General features: G+C 40.7%; 1 protein-coding gene across 3 annotated transcripts in view; it reads right to left on the bottom strand.

The window, feature by feature from the left end:
- Window positions 1-450: 450 nt before the first annotated feature.
- The window catches only part of mindy3 (MINDY lysine 48 deubiquitinase 3), a 150,114-nt gene continuing 123,955 nt past the window's right edge, over window positions 451-26,609 (bottom strand). The window contains exons 13-16 of one of the 3 annotated variants that reach the window (XM_041184571.1): window positions 21,495-21,582; window positions 4,589-4,660; window positions 2,841-3,026; window positions 451-1,140 (exon numbers count right to left, since the gene is read on the bottom strand). In XM_041184571.1, the coding sequence (XP_041040505.1) occupies window positions 2,877-3,026; window positions 4,589-4,660; window positions 21,495-21,582 (310 nt within the window). In that variant the 3' untranslated portion in view covers window positions 451-1,140; window positions 2,841-2,876. Of the gene's footprint in view, window positions 3,027-4,588; window positions 4,661-21,494; window positions 21,583-26,609 lie in introns of all 3 variants that reach the window. The other 2 variants (XM_041184573.1, XM_041184572.1) reach the window with 2 other exon arrangements.

Below are 26,609 nucleotides of genomic sequence, written 5' to 3' on the forward strand. Positions count from 1 at the left end.
AGGCAAGAATCATGCAAGGAAAACTGACCCAACTACAACTATCAGATGTTGAGATTGGGTGTTACATATTGATTGAAAGGTATTCAGATTAATCAGTCAAAACTCAGTATGTCCTAGTTATTTTGATCATTACCATGCTCACTGGTGTCGTAACCTCCTTAATATTTCATTGTCTAAGGAGAAATGATTCTCACAACACATTTATACAAGAATCCTACAGAATTTTTTTTAAACAGTGTCAATTATTGCCCTGTACAATAAAAAAGATAATTACAAATCGGACACTGATACATTAGGGGTTAAGTTACCTGTGTAGCTGCCTAAATTGTAGCTGTTATTGTACAGGATGTTACATATTTGTGAGGTGTCTCATTGTTAGTCTATTAGTTTCTGATGCTTCCAAGAAATTGTTCCAAATGATTCTTTAACAAAAACACAAATGAGAATTTCTAGAATCAATGGAATAATTTTAATATTCTCCAATAAAACAAAACATGGACCATTTATTGCTAAAGATGTTCTTTACAGATAAAATTATTGTTTTGGAAAATTAGTATTCAATGAAAATTAATTTTACAGAAAGTTTTTGTTCAACCTAGAAACAGGTTTAAATAACAAAACAGTCAAAGTTAGCTCAAGTGCATTAAGAAAATAATTCAAGAACATTTTTCAACAGTATTTTTATTTTGGGCCAACTGCCAAATGATAATAAATAAGAGAACACGGTATTTTGTGCACAAGAAATTGTTCATTCTTCATGCAATCTAACAAGCAGAATTTAAATACACATGAACACTGGCAAACAGTGTAATTTTGACACAAAAGAAAACAAATCTTGGCAATATTATGTAACAGTGCAGCTGGATAATTTCAGAGATAAGCTGCATTAATCAGTGAAAAGATTCAGAATGCATCACGTTGTACTTAGCCACAATTTGGATTAATATTTTACCTTTGTATGGCTTCCACTGTGGTATATTTTTGAGAATGTAAACTACAGAATTCCAGTATGTTACTGAGAGCCACATACCCAGTGTTTCAGCTGGTAGTTAAAAACATATTGCAATGCACCACAAAGTAAAACAAAGTTAAACAAATGGTTCTTCCAAACATATCCATGAATTTTTTTCCAAGAGATCACTGTAAAAGATAAAATTTTTAGTCACTGTCACTGGTTAAGTTCATGGGATGTTGAAGATAAATAAACTCACTGATTTCACCCAATTAGACAGGATGCTGTCAATCCTGTTTATGTTAAAGCTAAAAATTCATGTACTTTAACTTAAAGGGCAAATTTGGGGGGGGGGGGTGGGGGGCAGGCGGGCAAATTTTTTCAATGTAATTTCTCCTCTCCATCCTAGTTTCATCTATGACCTGTTCCATCTATGACCCACAGCATGCAGTTTTGAACTGATCCCTACTGATTAAGAATAACATTTTTGTAATGGGTTCCCTGAGGAGCACAGCAGAATGGTAGTGTGTTCAAACAGATGTGCTGCACTGACATCATAAAAGGGATTACATACAACATACATGCTATCAGCCGGAACGTTTTCTGCACAGAAAAAGTCCAGCTGGCAACTGAATTTTCTCTGGTCATGCACACTACATCGGGAATCATCATTCTTAGGGGGGTGGGGTACCTTCTATGGTGAGTCCTATGATGACAATAACGGAACACATCTATTTGAATGAATTATGTTGCTGTGCTCTGCAGAAGGATTCCTTAGGTGAAAGGTTGTTTTTAAAACATTCTTTTATTGAGCACTGTGGGTGTATCTACACCGCATGGACTGCAGCGGTTCAAGAAAGCAGCTCACTATCACTTTCTCAAGGACAATTGGGGATTGACATCAAATACTAGAAATCTGAAATAAAAACAAAAAAATTCTGGGAAAGCTCAGCAGGTCAGGCAGCATCTGTGGAGAGAAACAGAGCTCACATTTCAGGTCGAGGTGGCCTTACACCAGAACAGAAACTTGAAACGTCAACTCTGTTTCTCTCCACAGATGCTGCCTGACCTGCTGAGCTTTTCCTGCAATTTTTGTTTTTATTCCCTTAATATTCTGGGCAATTCTTGAAATATTTTGTACTTAATTTAGAACATGAATCAAATTCTCCAATTTGGGGTTGAATCTGCTTCCTCTGCACTGCCAATCTGTAGAAAATGATCTAAGTGGAGAAATAATTATGGTGGGCAAATCACTGACTGTCCCAACATCGAAGCACGTTCGGGGCAGCCTGAGTACATTCCTGGGTTATGCCAGAAATTCTGGCCAGTGTGCCCTTCTCAGGCCCAAAGGGACCTACAAACAAGAGCTGATGTAGATCTCGTGTTGGGACTGCCAAAGGCTGCAGGTTTACTAGTATAAGGAATTGGTCATCTTAAACTGACAGGCAATTTTTATTTGAACATTTTTTTCTTTTGGAATTTCACTTCAGTCCACTTAACGCTTCTGGCATCCCATTGAGGTCTACACCTTTGACTGTTATTGGCCAGGAGTCCTGCTCCACTGCAGTTCTGGTGGCATAGACAGGACCCAGAATTACAGGCTCCAAATCTGTACATCATTCCTTAAGCCATTATTTTAGACAATTTTGGTTTTAAATTTCCTGGATGATATAATGAAACAACATCTCCCTCTAACTTAGTTAAATTGATGACACATTTCCCTTTTCTATAGATAACCTTCTGGTTAACAATGAAGACGAGTGACTTGGAACTTTATCAACAGTAAGTAGTAGAATAATTAAGGTCTACAGTTTCTTAAGGACTTCAGGGACACTACATTCCAGTTAGCAGCAACCGTGTACAGGTTTTGATAAGCAGTACAGCTTACAGTATTTGGAACTTTGTTTGGTTTGATTTCTTGGACCTAATTTAAGGAGGGTGACCGGTCCGTGTTCCACATGAGCTCTATATATGGCCACTTAGTTTGCAAACAGCGCTTGATTGGAGTGTCATCAGTTCGCACCATTGGATCCTCAAAGCCCATGACAACAGCAGTTCCTTCAACATACATAACCTTTTGAATAACAGAAGAAACATCATTTTAATTGTCTGAAAAGTTGAAAAGCATTTGGTTCATCAGAAATGTATTTTTTTTAATTTTGTAATGTCTTTTCAAAATATTGGAGTAACATATATATTTTTAGGCAGTACACTAAAACTGTTGTATCTTTTGCATGTGAAACTAATAAACCACTATGAGCAGGAAAGCCTTCACACAGAGTGCACATAGCCTTCTCTACATTAACTGTTTTAACGCTGAGGACAGCTGTGTGAGGTATACTTAATCTTTTGACCTACAAGTACACAGCAAATGAAAGGAAAGAAAAAGATCATGAGGATTCCAAACAAGACGTGAGAGTTCTTTCAACTCCCAAGCCAAGAGGCTGGATGCATGGTGAAAGGTCAGTGTGGCCTGTTTTCTTTCTCTGCAGTGGAATTGTTCCCAGTGGTTGGTAAAGGTTTGTTTAAGGTAATAAAGATGAAGTGTTTAATCAACCTGTTTTTCTTTTAGTGGAGAATGTACCGTAACCTTTTTTGGGGGAGGGTGATAGGAAGCTCAAGGATGAGCTTTGTAAAAATATATTCTCTTTTTTCTCTCTTTCCATGATTTTATGAAACTGGGCAATGCAAAAAAGGGGTAATTTTACCAGTCTACACCACTGGCAGATTTTCAGGCCAAAATAATTAGAAAATGATCGGCAGCGTGCATTTCTGATGTGTGCGGCTGGCAGGCAAGGCTCCCTCTAGTAGCACAGGTTGCAAAATGATCCCAAAAAAGCCAGAGCTTAAAGATTGCAAACGTTGTGTCCTGCTCCTAACATTTACTTGGTTTTCAAGTACCACTATAGAGCCTCATGACCTTATTTTTATGCCAAGTTGTCTACTGTTACAATTGGCAAGTCTTCGATAAATGCACAGCACCAAATGAAAATCATTTACATCAAATACTTTAATACATATTTTAATAATGAAAGCCCCAATTTTAACTTAACACACCCAGTGAGAAAGTGCACAATTAAGTCAGATGTTTGATTTACATCCTGCTCTATTTGACTTCAACAGAGATGAAAAGGGAGCAAGCAAGATGTAAATTGGGCTTCCAATTCCAACTTGCATACAGCCTGCACTCACCAGCTGTATTTGGTTAAAATTGGTGCTTAAATGATTCCAAAAGTTAATCCTTCCTATTACTACTTTATTGCCTTACTAGTTTGTGCTAGGAAAAAATTGCAGGGCTACGGGGAATTAGCTGGGGAGTGATCTAATTGTATCGCTGTTTTAAAAAGCTGGAACTGCATGGTATGATGGACCAAATGGTCTCCTTCTGTGCTGTATAATTTTACCAGTATTAATTTTAATATGTTCATCAGAACCCATATCAAGATGTACTGCACCCTGTGGCTTGGATAATACCGGCAATTCCTCAAAACATTTTCATGAACTTTATAAGATTGGCGTGCTTGTATAGAAAGGTGAGTTTAATATACATTATCGATATGTACATACTCAAATCAAGGGTTTTCAAAGTGATAGGAAGTGCAGATGATTAACAGTTAAGTTCCATGCTTGCCTCACCTTTTCACTGTGGTTAGACTGCTTCAACCCATTGTAGTGATAAACAGTAAATGAATCTGGAATGGTAGATTCCTGAAAGTACAACAGAATGGGAGACTTTTACATGGATTTTATACTTTTATTTTCCAAAATGCACCACGCAGCTTTGGGGTTTAATTCCACTTGCCACATTATCATTAGTCAAGTCACACAATGATTAAAGCAGCAGTTGTCGATAAGTCTCACTGAATAGCTAAAAGCAAAAAACTGCGGATGCTGGAAATCCAAAACAAAAACAAAAATACCTGCAAAAACTCAGCAGGTTTGACAGCATCTGCAGAGAGGAACACAGTTAACGTTTCGAGTCCGTATGACTCTTCAACAAAACTAAGGAAAAATAGAAGAGGTGAAATATAAGCTGGTTTAAGGGGGTGTGGGACAGGTAGAGCTGGATAGAGGGCCAGTGATTGGTGGAAATAACCAAAAGATGTCATAGACAAAAGGACAAAGAGGAATCCAAGGTGATGAGATTATCTAAGGAATGTGATAATAGGGGACATTAAGGGTAGAAAGCAGGACGAGCAACGTACAGATAGCCCTAGTGGTGGTGGGGTGGGGGGGAAGGGATCGAAATAGGCTAAAAAGCAGAGATAAAACAATGGATGGAAATACATTTAAAAATAATGGAAATAGGTGGGAAAAGAAAAATCTATATAAATTATTGGAAAAAAGGGGGATCGGAAAGGGGGTGGGGATGGAGGAGAGAGTTCATGATCTAAAATTGTTGAACTCAATATTCAGTCCCGAACACTGTAAAGTGCCTAGTCGGAAGATGATGCGCTGTTCCTCCAGTTTGCGTTGAGCTTCACTGGAACAATGCAGCAGGCCAAGGATGGACATGTGGGCATGACAGCAGGGTGGAGTGTTGAAATGGCGAGCGACAGGGAGGTCTGGGTCATGCTTGCGGACAGACCAAAGGTGTTCCGCAAAGCAGTCACCCAGTCTGCATTTGGTTTCTCCAATATAGAGGAAACTACATTGGGAGCAACGAATGCAGTAGACTAAATTGAGGGAAGTGCAAGTGAAATGCTGCTTCACTTGAAAGGAGTGCTGGGCCCTTGGACGGTGAGGAGAGGGGAAGTAAAAGGGCAGGTGCTGCACCTTCTGCGGTTGCATGGGAAGGTGCCGTGGGAGGGGGTTGAGGTGTAGGGGGTGATGGAGGAGTGGACCAGGATGTCCCGGAGGGAACAATCCCTGTGGAATGCCACCGGGTGGGTGGGGGGTGAAGGGAAGATGTATTTGGTGGTGGCATCATGCTGGAGTTGGCGGAAATGGCGGAGGATGATCCTTTGAATGCGGAGGCTGGTGGGGTGATAAGTGAAGACAAGGGGGACTCTATCATGGTTCTGGGAGGGAGAGGAAGGTGTGAGGGCGGATGTGTGGGAAATGGGCCAGACACGGTTGAGGGCCCTGTCAACCACCATGGGTGGGAAACCTCGGTTAAGGAAGAAGGAAGACATGTCAGAGGAACTGTTTTTGAAAGTGGCATCATCAGAACAGATGTGACGGAGGCTAAGGAACTGAGAGAATGGGATGGAGTCCTTACAGGAAGCGGAGTGTGAGGAGCTGTAGTCGAGGTAGCTGTGGAAGTCGGTAGGCTTGTAATGGATATTGGTGGACAGTCTATCACTAAAAGTTAAGACAGAGAGGTCAAGGAAGGGAAGTGTCAGAGATGGACCATGTGAAAATGATGGGGGGGTGGAAATTGGAAGCAAAATTAATACATTTTTCCAGGTCCAGACAAGAGCATGAAGCAGCACCGAAGCAATCATCGATGTTCCGGAGAAAGAGTTGTGGGAGGGGGCTGGAGTAGGACTGGAACAAGGAATGTTCCACATACTCCATAAAGAGACAGGCATAACTGGGACCCATTGGAGGAAGGAAGGTGTGGCTATGGGTACCCACATGGGGTATGTGGAACATTCCTTGTTCCAGTCCTACTCTGGCCCCCTCCCACAACTCTTTCCCCGGTACATCAATGATTGCTTTGGTGCTGCTTCACGCTCTCGTCTGGACCTGGAAAAATTTATTAATTTTGCTTCCAATTTCCACCCCTCCATCATTTTCACATGGTCCATTTCTGACACTTCCCTTCCCTTCCTTGACATCTCTGTCTCAATCTCTGGTAATAAACTGTCCACCAACATTCATTACAAACCTACCGACTCCCACAGCTACCTCGACTACAGCTCCTCATACCCCGCTTCCTGTAAGGACTTCATCCCATTCTCTTAGTTCCTTCACCTCCATCACATCTGTTCTGATGATTCCACTTTCAAAACAGTTCCTCTGACATGTCTTCCTTCTTCCTTAACCGAGATTTTCCACCCACGGTGGTTGACAGGGCCCTCAACCGTATCCGGCCCATCTCCCGCGCATCCGCCCTCACACCTTCCTCTCCCTCCCAGAACCATGATAGGGTCCCCCTTGTCCTCACTTATCACCCCACTAGCCCCCGTATTCAAAGGACCATCCTCCACCATTTCCGCCAACTTCAGCATGATGCCACCACCAAACACATCTTTCTCTTCACCCCCTCCCGGCGGCGTTCCACAGGGATATTTCCCTCTGGGACACCCTGGTCCACTCCTCCATCACCTCAACCCCCTCCCACGGTACCTTCCCATGCAACCACAGAAGGTGCAACACCTGCCCCTTTGCTTCCCCTCTCCTCACCGTCCAAGGGCCCAAACACTCCTTTCAAGTGAAGCAGCATTTCACTTGCACTTCCCTCAATTTAGTCTAATGCATTCGTTGCTCCCAATGTGGTTTCCTCTACATTGGAGAGACCAAACGCGGACTGGGTGACCGCTTTGCAGAACACCTTTGGTCTGTCCGCAAGCATGACCCAGACCTCCCTGTCGCTTGCCATTTCAACACTCCGCCCTGCTCTTATGCCTACATGTCCATCCTTGGCCTGCTGCAATGCTCCAGTGAAGCTCAATGCAAACTGGAGGAACAGCACCTCATCTTCCGACTAGGCACTTTACAGCCTTCCAGACTGAATATTGAGTTCAACAATTTTAGATCATGAACTCTCTCCTCAATCCCTACCCCCTTTCTGATCCCCCTTTTTTCCTAATAATTTATATAAGTTTTTCTTTTCCCACCTATTTCCATTATTTTTAAATGTATTTTCATCCATTGTTTTATCTCTACCTTTTAGCCTATTTTGAATCCTTCCTCCCAACCCGCCCCCACTAGGGCTATCTGTACGTTGCTCGTCCTGCTTTCTACCATTAATGTCACCTATTATCACATTCCTTAGATAATCTCACCACCTTGAACACCTCTTTGTCCTTTTGTCTATGATATCTTTTGGTTGTCTCCACCTATCACTGGCCCTCTATCCAACTCTACCTGTCCCACACCCCCTTAAACCAGCTTATATTTCACCTCTTTTCTATTTTTCCTTAGTTTTGTTGGAGAGTCATATGGACTCGAAACGTTATCTGTGTTCCTCTCCGCAGATGCTGTCAGACCTGCTGAGTTTTTCCAGGTATTTTTGTTTTTGTTCACTGAATAGCTATTTACTACTAAGAAATGTTTATGCATGTAGTGCAAAAATACTAATTAAACCAGGAAAATTATATGGTGATGCATGTAGCACGCAACTACTAATAAACAAGTGTAAATTAAAGCCTGGAATTTCTGCTTGGTTGGGTTGGCTGCTTAGCACTATAGATCCAATGTTGATGACCTTTCATCAGAACCTGAAGATGCAAGGGTTTAACAGTTTTTAAGCAAGTACCAAGCCTGGGAAAGACGGGGCAAGGGAGAACAAACGGGAAGGTAAGTGATAGGGTGGAGGCCTGAGTGAAAAGTGATGGTGCAAGGTAGTGGGATAAGTAACAAAATATGGATCCATAGGAGGTGCAAATAGTTACAGCAGAAGGGCAGGGAAGTGTTGAAAATCTGACAAAGAGAAGGATCCTGTAACCCGGGAATGTGGTAGAGAAAGGTGGGTGATAGCTGGACCGGAGGCATTAGGAGTGGAGGAGGTTGGCGCTGGTGCTGGGAGTGGGGATCCACCATGGCAGGCAGGGTGGTCTGCGCTCTATCATCTTTTTGCACCATATTTCCAGGTCTTGGAACCTTTTCCTCTTCAGATTTCCAGTATCTGCAATTATTTGTATTTTACTTTTGCTAACACTCACATTAAAAACTTCAAACCATGTATCTTTTCACTGTCATTGATCAAGATTAATACTACATGCTGTCTAAATTGCAGTGGATCTATGATTTTCTGACAAGCAAGCGATTCATTATTGTTAAGGTCTTACCAGTGGTACAGGGCTTTGGAAAGTTCTCCCCTCTAAGACAGTATTCCAGGTCATTTAAAGAAACTATTAACAAATATTCTGCAATTCTGTTCTTCCTGCCAAAGTGAACAACCTCACATCTTCCCACATTATACTCCATTTGTCAAATTTTTGCCCACTCTTTTAACCGACCTTCGCAGATTCAGTTTTTTTCAGAACTTGCTTTCCTATGTATCTCCGTATTGTAGCCAAATTTGCTGACAATACACTAGGCCCCTTCATCCAAATCAATAACAATGATCATAAATAGTTGAGGCCCCAGCATTGATCCCTGTGGCATTCCACTAGTTACAGTTTGCCAAATTGAAAATTACCCATTTATCCTGACCCTGTTTTCTGTTAGTTGGCCAATCCTTGATCCATGATAATCTATCACCGCTGACACCATAAGCTCTTATCTTGTGTAGTAACCTTTCATGTGGCACTTTATCAAATGCCTTTTGGAAATCCAAATATTAATCTACTGATTCCCCTTTATCCACCCTGCTTGTTACATCCTCAAAGAAGTCTCGTAGGTTAGTTTAAATTCTATCATTTGAGTAAATTATATAGGATTCTCAATGCACAAAAGGATAAAGCTATTTTTAGCCATAGCAGTAGATGGAGAAATATCTGGAGTGTAGCTTGCTATCTGTGAACCCTTTGAGTTTGAAATTAAATCAAATGGGAAATGAATTTTAAAAATATTGAAATGATCAAGTGATGCCTTTGAAAACATCTATTTATGTCAACAAATAATTAACTTCACTATTTTCCTCATGGGTTTTTAAATTGGGCCTTCCTTATTTATTGTTTTAAGTTATGAATTTACAAAGGTTCAATATTTCTTTTGCTGGCCAGCCAAATTCAGTTTCTAAATGTGAACTTCTGCTGAGGTTAACTATACCACATACTGTGCTGGTTCAAAAGGTGCCCTTTTTCCCGCACAGTACAAAACACAGATTTTAAAAAAAAGCTTGGAATTACAATTTTAAAACCGTTTCTTCATAGACAATGTCAAAAGGGGAAAATTTTGATTCTTGGCTCGTGTTTGCCGCTAGTGTAACATTTATATCAAGTCTCATAATTAGCAATTGCTACAATATAGACAGTACAGATAGTAAAACCTGCAAATTCGAAAAGACAAAAACAAATACAGATGTGGAACCCAAGGAAATTTCTTTGAAAGTCAGCAAGCCAATCTTGCACATAATGGGCCCGATTTTAACCCATTCACTTAGTGTTTAAACTGGGGCCAAAATTGCAGAATGATCAAGAATGTTTCTTTTTGTGTGGCGTGGGAGTAGGGAGGGAAAATAAAATAAGAGATTTAAAGCACCAACAATTGTTTGGTCAATGGTAAGCCTAGGAAGGGATCAACACAAAAACATATAGGACGCAAGAAAGAAGACTTGTCAAGCCAGAACAATGGGACCCCAAATATTGAAGCAGAATTTACCACTTGTTCTTGTTTGAAGTGAATAACTTTATCTGGGGGTTATCTATTTTTTTCAAAGTATGGGCCAAGTGCTGGTAAGTGGGATTAGGTAGGTAGGTCAGGTGTTTCTCACGTGTTGGTGCAGACTCGATGGGCCGAAGGGCCTCTTCTGTACTGTGATTCTATTGCAGTACTTCACTTTAACACCACCTTGTATTTATATGCTGCATTTAACATAGTAAAACATCCCAAGGTGCATCACAGGAGCATTATCAAACTAAATCTGACATAAGGAGATATAAAGGCAGATGACCAAATGTTTAGTCAAAAATGTAGGTTTTAAGTAGCATCTTAAAGGGGAGGAGAGGAAGTGAGGTGGACAGTGTCCAGGAAGAAAATCCAGGACTAGGGCCTTATCAACCGATGCCATGGCTGAAAATGGTGGCTGCAAATTGGGGTCATTTAAAACGCTAGATTTGGAGGAGCCTAGATATCAGGGAATTTTTTAAGCCTACATTTTTGACTAAACTTTTGGTCATCTGCCTTTATATCTCCTTATGTCAGACTTAGTTTGATATTGCTCCTGTGCTGCACCTTGGGGTGTTTTACTATGTTAAAGGGAGCATATAAATACAAGGTATTGTTAAAGGGAAGGTTGTAGGGTTACAATGTTAGTGAGAAATTAGGTTGTGAAGGGATTTGAGAACAAGGATCAGAATTTTAGAATGGAGGCATGGATTAACTCTGAGCAAATGGAGGTCAGTGAGCACAGGGATGATGGGTGAATGGGTCATGGTACAAATTAGGATTATAACAGAGTTTTGGATGACCTCAAAGTTGTGGTAGGGAGAACATGTGAGGTAACAAAGGTATAGATGAGGGCTTCAGCAACAGCTGAGTGTAGGCTGAGGCAAAATTGGGTGATATTATGGAGGTTGAAGTGGGTGGTCTTCATAATAGGGGGCATATGTAGTCAGGAGCTCATCTCAGGGTCAAATGCAAGATTGAGGTTGCGAACCATCTGGTTCAGTCACAGGCACTTGCAGGAAGAGGGATAGAGTCGATGACTAAGGAATGGTGATGACTTAAGACATTGGCTTCACTTTTCTCAATATTTAGTTGGGGGAAACTTCTGCTTATCCAGTACTGGATGTTGGGCAAGCAGTCTGACAATTTAGAGGCAGTAGAGCTGTTGAGAGAGGCACTGGTGAGGTAGAGCAGGCTGCCAATAGCACATAAGTAGAAAATGCTGTGTTTTTGGATCAAGGGTGTAATGACACCTCTCCTTGAAAAACTAACCTTTGACCTATCAATATAGAGTCAGGATTATGGAGAATATAGTCGGGATTACGGAGACATGGCTGCAGGCTGACCAGGGCTGGGAACTGAACATCCAAGGGTATTCAGTATTTAGGAAGGAAAAGGTGGTGGAATTGCATTGCTGGTTAAAGAGGAAATTAACACAATAGTGAGGAAAGATATTAGCTCCGACAATGTGGTATCTGTATGGGTAGAGCTGAGAAACACTAAGTGGCAAAAACCGTTAGTGGGGGTTGTATATAGACCCCCAAACTGTAGTGGTGTTTTGGGAATGGCATTAAACAGGAAATTAGAGACACATAAAGGAACATCTGTAATTATGGGTGACTTTAATCTGCATGTAGATTGGGCAAATCAAATTAGTAACAATACCATAGAGGAGGAACTCCTGGAGTGTATATGGGATGATTTTCTGGACTATTACGTTGAGGAACCAACTAGCGAACAGGCCATCCTAGACTGGGTATTGTGTAATGAGAAAGGAATATTTGGCAAATCTAGTGGTGTGAGGCCCCTTGGGGATGAGTGACCATAATATGATAGAATTCTTCATCAAGATAGAGTTGATTCTAGTTGATTCTGAGACCAGGGTCCTGAATCTTAATAAAGGAAACTACGATGGTATGAGGCACGAGTTGGCTATGATGGATTTGGAAACATTACTTAAAGGGATGACGGTGGATGGGCAATGGCACACATTCAAAGAGTGCATGGGTGAACTGCAACAATTGTTTATCCCTGTCTTGCGCAGAAGTAAAACAGGAAAGGTGGCCAAACCATGACTTACAAGGGAAATTAGAGATAGTATTAGATCCAAGGAAGAGGCATACAAATTGGCCAGAAAAAATAAGACCTGAGGATTGGGAGCAGTTTAGAATTCAGCAAAGGAGGACCAGGGGATTGATTAAGAAGGGGAAAATAGAGTACGAGAGTAAGCTTGCAATGAACATAAAAACTGACTGTAAAAGCTTCTATAGGTATGTGAAGAGAAAAAGATTGGTGAAGACAAATGTAGGTCCCTTACAGTCAGAAACAGGGGAATTTATAATGGGGAACAAAGAAATAGCTGACCAACTAAATACATACTTTGGTTTTGTCTTCACAAAGGAGGACACAAATAACATACCAGAAATGTTGGGGAACACAGGGTTTAGTGAGAGGGAGGAACTGAAAGAAATCAGTATTAGTAGGGAAATGGTGTTGGGGAAAGGTCAATAAATCCCCAGGGCCTGATAATCTACATCCCAGAGTACTTAAGGAAGTGGCCCTAGAAATAACGGATGCATTGGTGGTCATCTTCTGAGATTCTATAAACTCTTGAACAGTTCCTACAGATTGGAGGGTAGCTAATGTAACCCCACTATTTAAAAAGGGAGGTATAGTGAAAACAGGTATTTATAGACCAGTCAGCCTGACATCGGTAGTGGGGAAAATTTTAAAGTCCATTATAAAAGATTTAATAGCTGAGCACTTGGAAAACAGTGGCAGAATTGGAGAGAGTCAGCATGGATTTATGAAATGGAAAAATTGCTTGAAAAACCTACTGGAATTTTGGGAGAATGTAACTAGTACAGTTGATGAGAGGGAGCCAGTGGACGTGGTTTATTTGGACTTTCAGAAGGCTTTCGACAAAGTCCCACATAAGAGATTGGTGTGTAAAATTAAAGCGCATGGGATTGGGGGTAGTGTATAGAGACGGATAGAAAACTGGTTGGCAGACAGGAAACAAAGGAGAAATAAACAGGCTTTTTTCCGAATAGTAGGCAGTGAATAGTGGGGTACCGCAGGGATTGGTACTGGAACCCCAGCTATTCACAATATATATTAATGATTTAGATGAGGGAACTAAATGTAATATCTCCAAATTTGCAGATGACACAAAGCTGGGTGGGAGGGTGAGCTGTGGGGAGGATGCAGAGATGCTTCAGTGTGATTTGGACAAGATGAGTCAGTGAGCAAATGCACGGCAGATGCAGTATAATGTGGATAAATGTGAGGTTATCTACTTTTGTAGCAAAACAGGAAGGCAGATGAATGAATATCTGAATGGCTATAAATTGAGAGAGGGGAATGTGCAATGAGACCTGGGTGTCCTTGTACACCAGTCGCTGAAGGTAAGCATGCAGGTGCAGCAGGTGGTAAAGGCGGCAAATGGTATGTTGGCCTTCATAGCCAGAGGATTTGAGTACAGGAACAGGGATGTCTTGCTGCAATTATACAGGGCCTTTGTGAGGCCATACCTGAAATATTGTGTGCAGTTTTGGTCTCCTTATCTGAGGAAGGATGTTCTTGCTATAGAGGGAGTGCAGCGAAGGGTTACCAGGCTGATTCCTGGGATGGCGGGACTGACATATGAGGAGAGATTGAGTTGGTTAGGATTATATTTGCTGGATCCAGAAGAATGAGGGGGGAATCTCATAGAAACCTAAAAAATTTTGACAGGAATAGACAGGGCACATGCAGGAAGGATGTTCCTGATGGTGGGGGAGTCCAGAACCAGGGGTCACAGTCTGAGGATGTGGGGTAGACCATTTAGGACTAAGATGAGGAGAAATTTCTTCATCCAGAGAGTAGTGAGCCTGTGGAATTCGTTACCAGAGAAAGTAGTTGAAGCCAAAACATTGTATGTTTTCAAGAAGGAGTTAGATATAGCTCTTGGGGCAAAAGGGATCAAAGGATATGGGGAGAAAGCGGGAGCAGGCTACTGAGTTGGATGATCAACCAGGATTATGATGAATGGCGAAGCAGGCTCAAAGGGCTTACTCCTGCTCCTATTTTCTATGTTTCTATCCTTGCAAACTAGCGCCCTAATTCTAAAATAACAGGAAATAGGAAGGGTAAAGGATTGATCCTTGGGGAACACCAGAGGCAACGCTATGGTGTGAAAATAGGAAAATAAGCTATTGCTTATGTTATGACTGGATAGGAAGAATGGAACCAGGCAGGCTCAATTCCACCCAGTTGAATGAGGGTGGAGCGGGGTTAGAGGTGAATAGTGTGGTTAACTGTGTCAAAGGTGGCAGATGGTTTGACAGTTTTGAGGAGATGTTTACCAGGTGTTATGTCGCAGCTGTGGAATGTGGGGACTATTGGAAGCCAAGGTGAGCCATGACAAATACATCTGCAGAAAGTGTAAGCAGCAAGAGGAATTCTGGATCAGGATTATTGACCAGGATTATTGAACAGCGGTCACTGCACAACATAAGGGAGGGGGGGAGAATTACCTGGACATCTTGTTCCAGAAGATGGTCACACCTCTTAGAATAGGGTAATGTGTTTTGATCAGCAGTGAGGGACAGGAGGATATGACCGTGGGTGAGGCAGGTAATGGGACCGAGCAGACAGTAATGGAGGAGTCTCAGGATTTGCAATTGTCAAACAAGTTTGAAAAATTTACAACCTGTGTGGACAAAAACGAGGTCTTCAAGGTGGATGAGCAGACTGGCCATAGCACCAGGGTACAGGAAGCTGTTCGAGTAGGGGACCAAACAGGAATGTAGTGGTAGTGCGGGACAGTATACTGAGAGCGATTGACACTATTCTCTGCAGTAAAGATCAAGAGGCCAGGCGGCTGTGTGGTCTGCCAAGTGCCAGGGTTTGAGACATTGGCTCAGGGCTGGAGAGGAACTTGCAATGGGAGGGAGAGGATCTAGCTATCGTGGTCCATATAGGTACCAACAACGTAGGCAGGACAAAGGAGGTTCAGCATAGTCAGTATGAGAAACTGGGTACCAAATTAAGCAGGACCTCAAAGGTAATAATCTCTGGATCCTGAGCCATGTGCAAATTGGCACATGACAAATAATATTAGAGAGATGAATGCGTGGCTCAAAGACTGGTGTTGGAGAAGTAGGTTCCGGTCCATGGGGCACTGGAACCAGTACTGTGGAAAGTGGGGGCCTATATCGTTAGGATGGTCTGCACCTGAACTGTGCTGGGACATATGTTCTTGCGAATCATATAACTAGGCAAGTATGGCTTTAAACTAAACAAAGGGTGGGGGGGTGGTGTTGGAGGATCAAGCTTGGGTAGATGTGGCAATCAAGGGGTAGATTCAAAGTAGGATACCATAATAGTAATATGGGAAATGAGGATCATAAAATAGCAAGAAAGGACAGAGAAATAAAACATGAGAATACACCAATAGTCAAGACTAGATGTTACAAAGATAACAAAAAGACAAAACTAAAGGCTCTATATTTGAATGCGCGTAGCATTCATAACAAAGTAAATGAATTGATATTGCACATTGAAGTAAATAAATATGATCTGATAGCCATTATGGAGTCATGGCTACAGGATGACAAGGATTTGGACTTGAACATTGAGGAGTCTATGATATTCAAGAAGAATAGGAAGCTAGGTAAAGGTGGAGGGATAGCACTGTTGATCAAGGATGGCATTGGTGCAATAGTTAGAGATGACCTTGGTTCAGGAGATCGGGATGTAGAATCGATTTGGGTAGAGATGAGGAATAGCAGGGGAAAGAAGTCACTAGTGGGAGTGCTCCACAGGTCCCCTAACAGTAACCACAATGTAGGATAAAGTGTACAAGAAGAAATATTGGGTGCTTGTGATAGAGAGACAGCAATAATCATGGATGATTTTAATCTATATATAAACTGGAAAAATCAGACTTGCAGTACTAGGCTGGATGAGGAGTTCATAGAATGCTTTCCAGATATTTTATTTTTAGAGCAGTACATTCTGGAACCAACCAGAGAGCAGGTCATATTAAATTTGGCATTGTGTCACGTGACAGGATTAATTAATGACCTGAGTGTTAAGGCACCCCTAGGTAGCCGTGAACACAATATGATTGAATTTTACATCCAGTTTGTAAGGGAGAAGAGTGGGTCTAGGACTTGCATTTTAAACTTAAATAAGGACAATTTTGTGGGCATGAAAACTGAGCTAGCTGAAATAAACTGGGATACTGGGCTAGGGGCTAGATCAATTGAGAAGTAATGGCAGACATTTAAGGAGATATTTCAGAATACTCAGAATAAATATATTCCTACTATAAGGGAAGATTCTAAGCAGAGGACCCACCATCTGTGGTTAACTAAAGAAGGAAAGCATCAAAAGCATGCTTAAGGAAAAAGCATATAACTGCACAAAGATGAGTGGCAGGTCAGATGATTGGTCAGAATATAAAGAACCAGAAAATGACTAAAAGGTTAATCAGGGGAAATAAATTAGAGTGAGAAGAAGCTAGCTAGAAACATAAAAATGGATAGCAAGAGTTTCTACAGGTATTTAAAAAAGAAAAGAGTAAGTAAGGTGAGTTTTGGTCCTCTGCAGAGTGACAGTGGGGAGTTAATAGTAGATAATAAGGAAATGGCGGATGAAATGAACAAATATTTTGCTTCTGTCTTCACTATAGAGAATACAAAAAACATTCCAGTAATAGCTGCAAATCAGGAGGTGGAAGGGAGAGGGGAACTTGGTGAAATTATAATCACTAGCGAAGCAGTACTGAGCAAACTGACAGAGCTGTGGGCTGACAAGTTTCCAGGTCCTGATGGACTTCATCCTAGGGTCTTAAAAGAGGTGGCTGAGGTAGAAGATTGATTATGTTAAATTTCCAAAATTCCCTAGATTTTGGAAAGATTCCATCAAACTGGAAAGTAGCAAACATAATCCTCTATTCAAGAAGGGAGGGAGAGAGGCAGAAAACAGGAAGCTATAGGCCAGTTAGGTTGGCTTCTGTTGTGGGGCAGGTGTTACGATCGATCATTAAGGAGGTTATTGCTGAACACTTCGAGAAACACAAGGTAATCGAGAAGAGTCAGCATGGTTTTGCAAAAGGGAAATCATGTTTAACCAATTTATTGGCTTTCTTTGAAGGAGCAACATGCACTGTGGATAAAGGGGAGCCTGTAGACATGCTGTACTTGAATTTCCAGAAGGCTTTTGGTAAGGTGCCACATCAAAGGTTATTGTGGAAAATAAAACCTCATGGTGTAGTAGGTAACATATTCGCATGGATAGATGATTGGCTCGCTGCCAGAAAACAGAAAGTATGCATAAATGACTTTTTTTCTGACTGGCAGGATGTGATGTGTGAAGTCCCACAGGGGTCTGCACTGGGGCCTCAGTATTTTACAATCTACATCAATAACTTAGATAAGGGGATTGAAGACATGGTAGCTAAATTTGCAGGTGACACAAAGATAGGGAGGAAAGTATGCTGCGAAGCGGACATAAGGAGTTTGCAGACAAATATAGATAGGTTGAGTGAGTGGGCACAAATCTGGCAGATGGAGTAAATTGTAGGAAAATGTGATGTTGTTCACTTTGGCAGGAAGAATAAAAAAGCAGAGTATTACTTAAATGGAGAATGGCTACTGAATTCTGAGATGCAGAGGGATCTAGGTGCTCTGGTGCATGAGTCACAAAAAGTTAGTATGCAGGTACAGCAAGTAATTTAGAAGGCTAATGAAATGCTACCCTTTATTATGAGAGGAATTGAACATAAAAGTAAGAATGTTATGCTTCAGTTATACAGGGCATTGGTGGGACCACATCTCAAATAATGTGTGCAGTTTTGGTCTCCTTATTTAAAGAAAGATGTAAGTGCATTGGAGGTGGTTCACAGGAAGTTTATTAGATTGATACCTGGAATGAGCAGGCTGTCTTTGAGGAAATGTTAGACAAACTGGGCTTGTTTCCACAGGAGTTTAGAAGAGCAAGGGGTGACTTGATTGAAGTATATAAGATCCTGAATGGTATTGACAAGGTGGACATGGAAAGGGTGTTTACTTTGGTAGGTGAGTCCAGAACTAGGGGGCACTGTTTTAAAATTAGGGTTGCCCTTTTTGGACAGAGATGAGGAGAATTTTTTTTTCTCAAGAGGGTTGTGCAACTTTGGAATTCTCTGCCTCCGAAGGTGGTGGAAGTGGGGTCATTGAGTGAATATTTTTTAAGGCGGAGGTAGATAGGTTCTTGTTAGGCAAGGGAGTCAAAGGTAATCGGGGGTAGATGGGAATGTGGAATTCAAAACACAAACAGGTCAGTCATGATCTTATTTAACAGCAGAGTAGGCTCTAGGGGCCGATTGGCCTACTTCTGCTCCTATTTCGTATGTTCGTATATCATAGTCACATAAGATGAGATTTGTAACTTTGATAGTTGTTGTTTTGGTACATGGAAATCTGGTGAAAGGAATTCAAGCATGCAGTTCTGGGAAAGATGGGCATGGAGTGACAGCATGTTCAAATACTCTGAAGAAGAAAGGGAAGTTAGTGATAGGGCAGTAGTTTGCAAGGATGGGTGGATCAAGGGTTTCTTTTTGGGAAGAGGTATCATTCCAGCCTGGTCCAAACATGGACAAAAAAATAAATTCTACAGGTAAGGTGACAGTAACTGTCCTTAACATCAAAGCAGCATTTACTGAGTGTAACATCAATATCACTTTACTGAAGTCAATGGGAATCAAGGGAAAACTCTCCAATGGCTGGAGTGGTACCTAATGCAAAGGAAGATAGTTGAGGTCATTGGAGGCCAATCATCTCAGCACCAGACTTTGCTGGAAGAGTTCCTTAGTGGAGTGAGCTAGGTCCAGCCATCTGCAACTGTTTCATCAGTGACCTTTCCTCCAATTTAAGGTCAGAATTAGGAATGTTCGCCAATGATTGTGCAATGTTTATTCACACACTTGCACATTCACAACTCCTCAGACAGTGAAGCAGTCCACGTCCATATGCAGCAAGACCCATACAACATTCAGGCTTGGGCTGATAAGTGGCAAGTAACATTTGTGCCACACAAATGCCAGGTAATGACCATCAGCAACAAAAAAAAAGTCTAACCTCCTCCTCCTATCACTCAATGAATTCCTCCACCATTACCTACCTGGGGGAGGGGGTGTTGTCACCATTGGCCAGAAAATTAACTGAATCAGCCAAAATAATACTGTGGCTACAGCAGCAGGTCAGAGGCTGGCTATTCTACAACAACCATTCACCACCTGACTCCCACAAGCCTTTCCACCATCCACAATGTACAAGTCAGGAGCATCATGGAATAGTCTCCCACTTGGTTGGATGACTCCAGCTCCAACAACATTCAAAACGCTTGACACCATCCTGGCCAAAGCAGCCTGCTTGCTTGACACTCCTTCCATCACCTCAGGTATTAACTCCCTCCACCTCTGGTGCATCGTGGCTACAGTGTCTACGATCTACATGATGCATTGCAGCAACTTGCCAAGGTTTCTTCAAAAGTACCGTCAAAATCTGTGACCTCTACCACGTAGAGGGACAAAGGCAGCAGGCACACAGAAATACCAACACCTCCAAGTCAAACATCATCTTGACTTGGAAGTATATTGCTGTTTCTTCATCGTTGCTAGACCAAGATCTTGGAACACTCAACCTCACAGCACTATGGATGTACTAACACCATACAGACTGCAATGGTTCAAGGAGGCAGCTCACCACCATCTTTTCAAGGGCAATTAGGGATTGGCAGTAAATATTGGATGCCCACATCCCATGAACAAATAAAACAAAATTGGGGTGGGAGAGGAGGGAGAAGTAGTTAACGTGGGAAGGGAAGTTGGTTGGCAGTTTAGTAAGAATAAGGTTGAGGGAGCAGGAGGTGGTCATGGGACGTGATGAGCTCAGAGAAGGCATTGAGAGAGATAAGACAGAAACAAGAAAGACGAGGGAGCCTTAGGCAAAATTTGGCCCAATGGGTTAGGGATGGGAGGAAAGCAGTAATGGTAGCTGACTAGATGGTCACAATCCTCACAATGTAAAAGTCCATGAGCTCCTCACACTTGTTGGAGCTAAAGGCGAAGGAGACAGGGAAGAGGGGTTTAAGAATGTGGTTCACAGGGGAGAAAAGAAGTTGAGGGTTATCATTACAACCCAGGATGATTCTAGAAAAGTGAGCTTTGACAGACAAGATCAGGACCAGATAGTGCCAGATCTGAAAGTGAATGGCTAAACCTTATACCTTCAAGTCTGCATCCTTTGGACTTGAGGGGGCAGAGATGAGGGCTGTACCAGAGCATTGATGAGGGTGAGCGAGAATAATGGGGACTAGGGCATCAATGGTGAAGGTGAGGGTGATGTTGAACAGATTGGTGCTGCAACCATGTTGTGGTGATTGGATTTTGAAAGTAGAAGCTACAATGAATTAGTGAGTCTTTTTTGAGGTGGGGCGGGGGAGTGGCGTGCTGTGATACAGAAGGGAGTACGGTTGGGAGAGGGAAAGGGGATGTGGGTGGATAGTGATACAAGGAAGTGATCAGAGATAATTGACACGGTGGCAGTAGTGAGGCCTTATGAGATGGCAAGGTCAAGGGGCCGGCTGTGAATATGGGATCGGGAGTTTATATGGAGGTAAAAATCAGGGGAGAGTAGGAAGGCAATGAACTCAGTGGAGAAGCAGCATGATGAGTGGAGATGGAGGTCTAGGGGATTACAATATAATTAACCCCCCTGATGATATTATTCCCTTAGAACAATCTCTGCAAAATATTTACTATGCTAATAAACTGCTCCATAGGTAGTGTGTATTGGAAATTTGAGAAAATTAGCTATTCTCAGAATTAAACCATAGCATCTTTAACTGAATACTAGTATGATGACTGCTTTCCCATATGTTTCTTTTAATATTCTCCAATGAGTTCTCTTTCTCTCCAACAATGAAGAGTTCAGTCACCTTTCAATATTGGTCATGGTGACACAGCTGAGAGCTAGAATTTTGTAATATAACATACTAAAGTGACAACATACATATGTTCATTTTTTACAACCTGTACATCATTTTGTTAAGAATACTAAAGATGCTTTACCTGCTCAGGAAAAAATTCTTGTAGAAATGTTCCCAGTAAGATGATTCCTAGTCCTTCAGGGTCTAATTTGCTCTTCATAATGTTTACACTGAAACAGAGAAAATATTTTATTGAAATAGCCATACCTCACAATGCATGCAAACTATGAATAGAGTTTTCAGTTCTGGATTATCCAAAATATACAATGGCACTTGATTGTTTCCAGAAAATAAACCAAATGATGGACATATTACACATCTTATTGCAAAAAATATATGCTTTTATCGATCTTTTTTGCAGCATCAATAACAATTTGTAATAATTTAGCACCCTTAATGTGGAATGTATCTCAAGTTACTTCACAGAAGAGAAGTAGATGCCAAACAGAATTAAGGGAAACATTTGGGGAGTGTCTCAAGGCATGATTATCGGCATAGGTTTTTGGGAGACTACTGAAGGTGATGAGAGACGTAGCAAGGTAGAGATGGAGAGCCTCAGAGTGGAAGGCCAAGATAGTCGAAGGCTCTCCTAAGCATAGTAGAATGAAGGAAATTCAGAGGTGTGGAGCAGACAACCCAGGATATATGGCTTAAGCACGTTGGCAAAATCCTGTAGCAATCAGTAAATGGAGAGAATTTGAATTCAATGTGTTTGGGTAAAGGGTGAACACAAGGATTATGGGCAAGTGGACTTAGTGCATAATAGGTTATGGTTGGCAATATTTTGGGCAAGTTTATGATGGGAGGGATGTTGGTAAGGAGACATTGGAGAAATCAGGTCCGGAAATAATGACAATTTGGATAAGGATTTTTCTTTTTAGCAGTGATGGGAGTGAGATGACGGCAAAAAGAGGTGATGCTGCCTACACGTAAAAGGTAGCCTTGGTGATGCATATGATTTGGAGGTTGAAGTCTACTTCAGGATCAAACAGGAACTTAAAATTGTGTACAATTGTGCAGATCCTGAACTAGCAGCTGTGAAAGATAAGAGTGCCCAGCTTTTGTTGGGGATCTACATGATGATTTTGTTCGTGCCAGTATGAAAAGTTGGAAAAGTTATGGTTCACCCCCAACCTCTCAGACAAGCAGTCAGATAGTATAGATGTTTGTGGAATTGAAGGTGATAATCAAGAGGTATAGCTAGGTGTTGCCATAACCTGAGTGTAAACTAAAAAAATACTGTGGTTAAAAGCTAACAGAGACAAAGAAATAGAAGTGGTGAAGAACGGAACCATGGAGCACTTCCAAAGACTGCATGGGGAAAAGCGGTAAAGGCGATGTACTGGCTCTGTTCGGCCAAAAGGAATGGAACAAAATGAAGAGACGCTGATCACAGAGGCTGTGGAAAAAGATGGAAGCGTCAACCAAATTGAGTACAACCGAATGGCCAAGGAAGACAGGGAGACACATTATGCCCTGGTCATAGATTTGCAGAGACAAAGGATGACTTTGACCAGAATGGACTTTTGTGCTGCAGGTTGTTCAGAAATTGGACTGAACAAAGAATGGTGTCAATACCTGCAAGATGCAACTGTAGATGTAATGAGCTACAAATAGTAACGAAAGAAATTGATTTGTTTGGAACTTTGTGTAATGTTAACCTTGAATGATGATATAATGTACTTTCATACATTTTATGGGAAAAATATATTTTTGGGAAAAATGTGATGGAAACAGGGGTAAAAAGGAGGTTAAATGGGAAACTAGGGCTTGGAGACTAGAATAAATATGTACTGTAAGAGACATACAGGACAAGATTTCAACTGTGATGGAAGCTTAAAGCAATCAGCAGTAAATGGAAAAGATAATCAGGCAGGGTGGACTTTTTAATTATTTAGTGAGCTATGGGTATCACTGGCAAGGCACAGCAGATCTGATAGAACCTGCTTTATGCTTCTACCGAAGTTGAAAGTTTCGCTCCTATTGTGAAAGGAAATTACAGTAAACCAGGCAGTAAAGATTACAAAATGGAACAAGAATAAAAAAGAGAGCATAAGAGAGAACATGATTTACAGGAAGACTTTCTAATTGATCTTAAATTTATTGTGGGAGGAAAAACTGAAATTAAGTTAAGTGAGAGCTAACTACTGTGGCCAGTAGCATATCAATCTTCAATAGTGTTGCAAAGTTTAGAATTAATCCACTGCAAATAAATTATCAGTGTGGACTTTGGTATAAATGAAGTGGTCATAAAAAAGGTAAGGAAAAGCTGACTGTCATTTGATGCCTCAGGGTCTACAAGAATAGCCATTTTCAAATAAACATAAATACTAAGATTAATTTGTGTAACAGAGCTGAAATATCATGAAGGTCACTTGGCCCCAAGTATAACTTATGTTTATACTATTCAAATCTTCAGCCCTGCTCCTCGTTCCTCTCTCCATTGTAGTGATGCCAGAATTAAACTGCTGCTGGCTTTTTTTTTTGCCAGCACAATCTGGTATTATTCAAAACTATTTGCTTTGCTTTTCCTTTTTTGGGAGAAAAACTCATATCAGGTCATTTGTATTTAACTTCTTATGAAAGTAAAGAAAGTAGAATCCAGAGATTCCATTTGTCAGCATTTACAGTACTACATTGTGTAGAGGAGAAAAAAATCCTCTGATTAAACAGAAGATGCATTCAATGCGCTTTCCTTTCAACAGGATCTTCATGCTGATAGTTAATAACACCAGGAACAATACTTTCCACTGGTAAACTGAGGTGCTGCTTATCCATGGTTATTTTTTATTTGCATCAAAAAATATTTCTTTTATGCTTTGGAGAATATTAAGTTATGTGAAAATTGTGGAATTCTTCAAAGTATGAACACTTGGGGGAGCTTTTCCAAACAATACATCATCTTTGAAAAGAATAAAGATGTGACGGGCTGAATGGCCTTATCCTGGTCCTATGTTCCTAATAGGGCAATAAAAGACAAACAATGCTCACCATAGAAATTAGATGGTGAAACCTTGCGCACAGTCTCCCTAATTGACAATAATTCTAACTTACGGAAGAATTAAGAAAAAGCAGAGAAAAAAAGACCCAGGGCTAATTTCAGGAATACACAAGGAAATTCCACCTTAATACCCTAAGGCAATCAAGAAAGCACCAATAGATCATTGTCAGAATATAGCAACAGGCATACTTAATTAATCCACCAACCAAATATGGCCATTTTTTTAGTGGCATAGGAGTGTAAGAGCCAGAAAAGGTCATGTCCATGCATTAGTCCAGAGGTTACAGATTTCCTGCACCACTTTATCTTTTATACCATTCAACAGCCTTTTCTGTTGAATATTTATTCATAACCCTCTTGAAATTCATTACATTATTGACTTGCATTGCTTCCACATTGCTACTCCAAATGCTCACTAACTTTGACGCAAAGAAGTTGTAGCTTAACCGTGCATGCACATTCTCTCATCTAAGTTTGCATCCATGATCCCTTGTCTTAAAGCTTAAATTGAAAATTTGTCTGGGATCCAGTATGTCTAGTCCTCTTAATCTTAAATATCTCAATAAAATTACCTATTAGCCAAATTTCTTTTACCAATATAAATATCTCCAGTGCCCAGAGTCTTTCAGTGTGCTTAGGTGTCCAATTCCATGCATCAAATTATTTGTTCTTATTTGTAATCCCTTCAAGGTTAGATATCTTAGTTGCAAAATGGTGTCTAGAATTACATCTGTCAATTTATAACATTTGCAAAGCTGGCCAACATGTTGAAAAAAAGCTGATACAAAGCCTAAAAACAAACTCCAAAATATTGGCCAGTAATATGTGAGGACAAAGTTCGATTGGAAGGAGATAAATTTTATAATAACCTAAGATACAGGTATACCCAGCATTCTATCACTTTAATTGCAGTACACAAAAGCCTACTTAGTAAGTCATGATTTATTGGCTACTGAGGCAAGATGAGTTCTAAAGGTTTATTGGGTATAGGATTGTGCCCCTTTCTTATTAAGTTTAGTTTCTAACATATGATTTGAAGTATTTTTAAAGCTCTGGAGCCTACCTTAATTTAGAGTGCTAATCCCACTGTCATCATAAATCACATAAAATGCATTGCCATTCCAAGTTCATTCCATACTTTATTTCCAAGTCCAGGTGATTCCATAAGTACAGTGATACGCATTATCAGATAAAACCAGTTAATGCATTCAGGGCAGGGAACATCACCCCTATCTTAAAAAAGCAGCTTTACTCCATTATTGAAGAAAACAAACCTTTAACTAAACTAACGGTTAGACATGTCCATAAAGTTCATAATATGGATTTTGGCAGCTTGTGTAGTCTCTTCCTATTGATTCTAAATAATTGCATTACTAGGAAACCATCTTCCAGTTGTAATTAATCAATTTTGATAGAATAGCTGAGTTTCCTTTTTACACAATTTTAATTCTAATTAATAGATAATTGGAATTAAGCAATTTCAAGAGGAATATATACAAATTCTTTGGGAGAAACATTAAAGAAGCATACTTTGTGACTGAGAAACTACTACTGCATTCAAAATATTTTTGCCTCAAGTTTGTGCACAACAAGCAGCATGCAGGAGTAACAGCTGATTGATTCCAGTCCCATCTGGTTTTGACAGACTAATAGTTTCTTTTTCCAAATTTCCAATTCCATTGAAAATGGTTGATTTTTCTTGGAATGCTGACAATTGAGCACAGAGTGAAAAGCTTATGGTTGGCACAGATACTGCTGTTTTATATCTAATGTAACAGCTTTATTTTTATCTTATATCTGGATTACATCTGTTCTTACTGATATTCATATTTGCAACCTTATGTACATTTCATCAAACTAAAAACAAAAATAAAATGCAGTTTGAGCAACAAAAAATTTGAAATGTACACAATGCTCAGGAAGGTGGAACAGAAAAGAATCTCAATATTAGAAAGAAATCAAGCTATCAAGGGAAATGCACAGAAGTTAAAAAATACTGCACATCTCAGTGGTTTATGACACAAAAATGTACTATTTAACCACTCTAATACCATTAATGAAATGTACTAGTCACAAACCGATGACTGGGTCAAATAAAGGACAATGTTTAGGGTGCAGCCAAAAACATAAATGGAATGAGAATGATTCATTTGGAACATTGGTTGATCTTCCTCTCTCAGTAGACACCAGAAAGGC

The sequence above is a fragment of the Carcharodon carcharias genome, chromosome 3, assembly GCF_017639515.1.
Source record: "Carcharodon carcharias isolate sCarCar2 chromosome 3, sCarCar2.pri, whole genome shotgun sequence".
In the NCBI taxonomy this organism is placed as follows: Eukaryota; Metazoa; Chordata; class Chondrichthyes; order Lamniformes; family Lamnidae; genus Carcharodon; species Carcharodon carcharias.